Here is a 6,000-nt window from a genome sequence, read left to right on the forward strand (position 1 = left end):
GATGCCATAACGCAGTTACGACAGTATTCTGTGGCAAATGACTCACGAAGACACCTTCGAGGCAGAAGAGTGCCAAGAAGACCAGTGGAGGCTTCAGATGCCAAGAAAATATTCATCAGCAAATGACTGTCACAAAGAAATACTGGAACGTTTGCTTCAAAAGATACATTGGGCTTAGGAACTTATCGCTGCACTTACCTGCACTTCCTAGCGTGCAGGTCAGACAGAATGAACCATTTATACCCACACTGAGTGTTACTTGTCATGTTTTGCAATGTTGCACGGGCATGAACTAAACCACTGGTTGCGTTCAGGCGTGTGTATTGCGTAGCGTTTTCCATCACCTTTGATTTTGCACTTTTCATTGCTTTTAAGAGTCCAGTTTTCCAGTTTCATAAAAAAACATCCAATCAGTGGGACACAAGCATAAACAACATGTTCGTCAACTGTTAATCACATTGTCAACACGCTCAGACCTATTGTTTGTTTGTTGCCGCACTCAGCAATATTCCAGCTACATGACGGCGGTCTGCAGATAAACAAGTCTGGACCAGGCATTCCACTGATTGACATCATGAGCATCGATCAACGCAATTTGGATACGATGACATGCATCAACTAAGTCAGCGAGTCTGACCAACCGATTCCGTTAGTCGCCTGTTACGGCAAGCATGGGTTGCTGAAGACCTATTCGAACCCGGATCTTCAAGGGTCTCAGACCTTTTGACGCTTGTTGAAGTTTGTTCATGTTTGACACCCTACACACCTTGGTTTCAATATCGACTTGTACCGACTGTGGTATGAAACTACACCCATTACTGATTCTTCAGTGGGGGCACGGGTGGTCAAGTCGTCTAAGGCGCCGCGATTCGCTGTGCAGAGTTGCGTCCCTTGGGCACGCCAGAAACCTATGATTGTTGGTTCGAATCCCGGTTCGCCCCGATTATGTTTCTAGATTTGTCCGCACCTGTGCTCGTGGGTTTCACCGAAGTGGTAAACGTCTGAGGCCTGTATCACCTCGGGCTTTCCTCCCACATGAAGCTGGCACCCCGCGATATAACTTGAATGCTGTTAAAAGCGGCGTTATCCCCACTCACTCACTGTTTCTACAACTTGAGTTTCTCATTTGTCATTTAGCTATATTTTCAATACGAGAAGTATTCTGCAAGCGGGACATTATGGCAAGAAAAACACAGGTTATTTACACAGTTCAATGTTTATTTGGCACATATGATGATTGGTAAAATAAATAGATATGAATATCGATGAGAGTGAAGTCATTTCGAGCTTCAATAGTAGCCATAGCCTGAAAGACAAAATATCCACCATTAATACAGAGGTGCATTGGATACAGTTAGTTACCTCCAGAGACGTACACTTATCACACGTAAAATATCAAACAGGTTTCTGACATTGATTTTTTTGTTATACTTCGTATTTTAGAAACAAATCTTTTGTGAAAGCAAGTCTTATGTGTTTTAACTAATGTAACATGTCAGCCTTTGGGCAAACCTCCGTTGATTTCTCATGGGAACTCAAAACAATGATAATAGACTATATTATTTTTGAATAGCTCTTATTCATTATGTACGTGTAAAGTGGATCGGTATATATCTCATGATAGTTACCAGTATATTGTAAAAGTAATACAAGTGATGTCATTAATGTTTCCTGCTGTTTTATCATTGATCGACAATGCGCTTAAAATTCCTAAACAATCTATAGGCTTCAACACATAACGATACTACGGCGTTTTCAAGGAATAATAAGACGAGACGTACCTTTTCCGAGTCCAAGCCCGGTTCCGAGTCCAAGGCCGGTTCCAAGTCCCCCGTAGTAGCCGCCCATGAAGGGGCTCATGCCGTAAAGACCACCATAGCTGCCAAGTCCTCCTCCGTACAGACCTCCCATCAGTCCGTATTGCCCGCCATAGATACCCCCGTAATGTCCCAGCCCTCCGTACATTCCTCCCAGCATACCGTAGCCGTACGTACTACCGTAGGGGTAGCCGATGGCACCTTTGCTGTACTTGCCGTAGCTCACAGGCTCAGCGAGGGCGGCGACAGCCAGACAGAGAACAAGGGCGATAACCTTCATCATTTTTAATGATCTGATCTGAATGACAAAATGAAGTTTCATGGTGAAGACGGTTCTTTCTTAATCATCTATCCGACCCAATATTCGGTTACAAAACGGTAAAGAATTCTTCGAAAGAGACATGCAACAATAAGGTCCCGTTAGTCGCCTCTTACGACAAGCGTAATCGCCTTTTACGACAAGCATTGGTTACTGGAGACCAATTCTACCGCTCGGCATGAAGGGGCTAAAACAAGGACTTGTCGGCTAGGAGGCAGTATACTGTGTCTGAGTGGGGTATATAAAGCGGGGACTATAAAATCGGCATTAATCCGGACAAGTACAAGCAGACACACACACACGTATATGAACGTCGCTATGTGAGTGCAATAATATTGGACGCGACGTTAAACCCCATTTCCATTGCTGGTTTCCCCCGCCGTGATATTGCATGAATATTGCTAAAAGCGGCGTAAAACCATGCTCACTCACTCACTAAACCCCATTTCACTTCACCTAAAATTCACTGGATAATCGAGGATGAGGTCAATGATGTCGATTTGTTCCGCTTCAGTTTCAACGAGGACGTACGTAACTTTTGCTTTTGACTAAGTGGTTGCATGAGATATGCAAATATTTTCTCAGATTGAATTAATCAAATTAAAACTTAAACTTATATTATGTCACGTAATGATAATAATTACCGGAGATGAATTTAGCATTTAAAACTTACCTGTGATCAAGTTGACTGGAACGGCAGAAGAGTGAGAGCGGTATCGATTTCGGATCGATCGGGCTTACTTATATCCCCTCTTAACTTCGTAATCACTTAATCACGCCTCCACATTGCCCGTCCCAAAATGCCCTGGGGGTCACGTGCCTCTCGTGACGTTAAATGGCTGTATTTGGTGCGTAAAACATGTGTACGTCATTTCTTAGCCAGAGTCTTTTTTTAGTTTATGCACAGTCATTACAAATATTATTTTATCGACTATGATATTTATTAAACGTTTCGACAGCAAAATACCTATATCTCCCACTGTTAATAATAATTAGCAATATTATTCATCGTTTATTTAATTCATACATCATTCACAAACATACAGTCGTTAATATATTTGTTCTCGTGGTTCTTGTATAAACAAATATTTGTAACATAAATGATACTTTGGTAGGATACTGAAGGATTTTGTTTGTTTGTTGCTTAACGCCGCACTCAGCAATCAAGCTTTATGACGGCGGTCTGTAAATAATCGGTTCAGACAATCCAGTGATTGACATCATGAGCATCGATCTATGCAATTGGGATAAGATGCCATGCATCAACCAGGGCAGCGAGCCTGACCACTCGATCCCGTTAGTCGCCTTTTTACGACAAGTATGGGTTCCTGAAGACTTCCTACCCGATCTTCACGAGTATGCAGCATGTACTTACTCAATACTGAGGGGTACATAGTACACCATTGAGGGGAAACTCCAAAATAGAAACAGGGGTGGTGGGGTAGCCTAGTGGTTAAATCGTTCGCTCGTCCCGCCGAAGACCCGGGTTCAATACCCACATGGGTACAATGTATGAAGCTCATTTCTGTTGTCCCCCGACGTGATATTGCTGGAATAGAGCTGAAAGCGGGGCTAAACAATATTCACTCACTCATTCACTTAAACTAGACATAACAAAATGAACCTCACTGGATTTAACACTTTCTATTATTGAAACATTCAAATATTACATTGGAGCATTTGAAACCGCCTGTTTGACATCTTTACACAAAATTAGCTATAAAAACATGTAAAATATCCTTTAAATTTGAGTAAAACATTCAAATATGACGCTTGTGCATATTGAAAAAAACCGATGTCATACCTTCACCCATGCTAATCACACCTACGTGAGTGTTGTAATCAGTCACTGTCAATTAGGCTCGCCGATGGCCTACAGGTACTGATGGCGTAGACGGAAGTACACAGGTGACATCGTCCCCCATCTGTGTCGGGCTGGTTTGCATGCTCCATGTTTGCTCCGTGGGGTAAATGTGACCGTAGGGGCAAACGTCAAAAATGACGTTGCGTTTACATGATCCATAATATGGTGAAGGTAAGGTGAACTTGGGTTTAACATCCAAGATTATTGCACGTGTGTGCGTGCGTGCGCGTGTGTGTGTGCGTGTTAATGCCTAGCGCCAGGCAAGGTAAGAACAAGTATCATACTTTAACGTCTTTTTCAAGACGTGTGTGTGTGTGTGTGTGTGTGTGTGTGTGTGTGTGTGTGTGTGTGTGCGTGCGTGCGTGCGTGCGTGCGTGTGTGTGTTTATGCCTAGCGCCAGGCAAGGTAAGAACAAGTATCATACTTTAACGTCTTTTGCAAGACGCTAGCGGGATCAAACCCATGACCTTCCTCTCTTCCATTACTTCGAGAACGCAGCCTATAGGGCAGGGGACGACTAGATACTGTTTGGATGTTAGTGTCTTACAGCGTGTTATGACGATGAGAACTCGGGAGGGTGTAGAGGGTTGTTTGACGTCTTTGTCAGGAATTTCACTCTCACCCACAAAAAGAATCACGGGGTTTAGTAAACAATAAACAAACAGCAGACAGTCAGAGTATAAACCACTTGTATACACGATCACGGGTACGGTGACGACAAACCTGGAAACATAATCGGGCCGAACCGGGATTCAAACCCGCGATAACAGGTTTCTGGCCTTCTCAAAGGACGCAACACTGCACAGGGAATTGCAGCGCTTCAGGCGATTGGGCCACCCACCCTCATCATATATGAAGTATGTAATATGCAAAAAGGTGTTTTCTGTTTAAACATTTCCTGAAGGTGAAGATATCAGAGAAGAAATCTCAAGCTTCCAAGCTCTGTTGTTATAATACATACAACACTCATTCCAATACTAGCCCCTTACCATTCCGACTATGTTGACATACAAGGCTTATACTCCTTACTCCTGTTGTCTACATGGTAGGGTTCCTTCTGTGTTGGTGAGTGAGTAAGTTGGGATTAACGGTACTTCGAGCCGTGTTTCAGTTCAATCACGGCGTTGCAGCTTGATGCTGGGGGAACACAGAAAGTGCTGTAGGTTACCTCTTTGGTGAAACCAGCAAGTTCATGGCGATCTCTGAGAAAGGACACATTCACCATAGACTCAGAAGTAATTGAGTGAGTGAGTCGGGTTTAACGCCGCTTTTAACAGTATTCCAGTTATATCACGGCGTGTCAGCTTAATGTGGGATGAAAGCTCGAAGTGATGCAGGTCTCAGACGTTTACCACTTCGGTGAAACCCACGAGCACGGGTATGGTGCTGAGCTAAACCTAGAAACATAATCGGGGCGAACCGGGATTCGAACCCACAATCATAGGTTTCTGGCGTGCCCAAGGGACGCAACTCTGCACAGCGAATCGCGGCGCCTTAGACGACTGGGCCACCCGCGCCCCCCTCAGAAGTAAGCATATGGTAACGGAAAGCATGCTATGTGAAAGCGAAAATACACCATAACAAAGACGTCTGGGACGATGGTAAAAGAAAAAAGAAAACGAAAAACATAAAGAAACAAAGTTAAGTTGAGAGACGATATCAGCTTGATAAACCACAATGTTCTGTGAAACCAAACTAGAGTATTATTTTATTTAGGAATGTTTCATTGTAACTATTCGACGGGACCAATTCGTGTCCTGAATAAACCCGTACAAACGTTCGAAAAAAAATGAAATGACACATGCAGATATTTACATTTGAACATGTTAGGCGAAGAGATAGGCAGAGAATGATTACACAGCTGATAGATGGGACCCAAATAGATCTTAATTTACGTCAATAGTTCATCACACCTACACGTACTTCCTATTACTCTTCCCACACTAGTATGTGATCCTTTCCACATACTTCTCAGAAAGACAGCTACATGCATGTTTGGA

The 6,000-nt window shown here is 43.3% G+C and overlaps 1 protein-coding gene across 1 annotated transcript; it reads right to left on the reverse strand.

Annotated features, from left to right (window-relative positions):
- Positions 1 to 1,197: 1,197 nt before the first annotated feature.
- LOC124114037 (ctenidin-3-like) lies at positions 1,198 to 2,888 on the reverse strand. Its single transcript, XM_046474576.2, has 3 exons — positions 2,810 to 2,888; positions 1,782 to 2,115; positions 1,198 to 1,306 (listed from the first exon to the last, which is right to left on the reverse strand). The coding sequence occupies exons 2-3, from the start codon at positions 2,098 to 2,100 to the stop codon at positions 1,290 to 1,292; spliced, it is 336 nt and encodes a 111-aa protein (XP_046330532.2). The 5' UTR covers positions 2,101 to 2,115; positions 2,810 to 2,888; the 3' UTR covers positions 1,198 to 1,289.
- Between the last annotated feature and the right edge of the window lie 3,112 nt (positions 2,889 to 6,000).

Source organism: Haliotis rufescens, unplaced genomic scaffold (assembly GCF_023055435.1).
Source record: "Haliotis rufescens isolate VD_foot unplaced genomic scaffold, xgHalRufe1.0.p SCAF_15, whole genome shotgun sequence".
Taxonomy (NCBI): domain Eukaryota; kingdom Metazoa; phylum Mollusca; class Gastropoda; order Lepetellida; family Haliotidae; genus Haliotis; species Haliotis rufescens.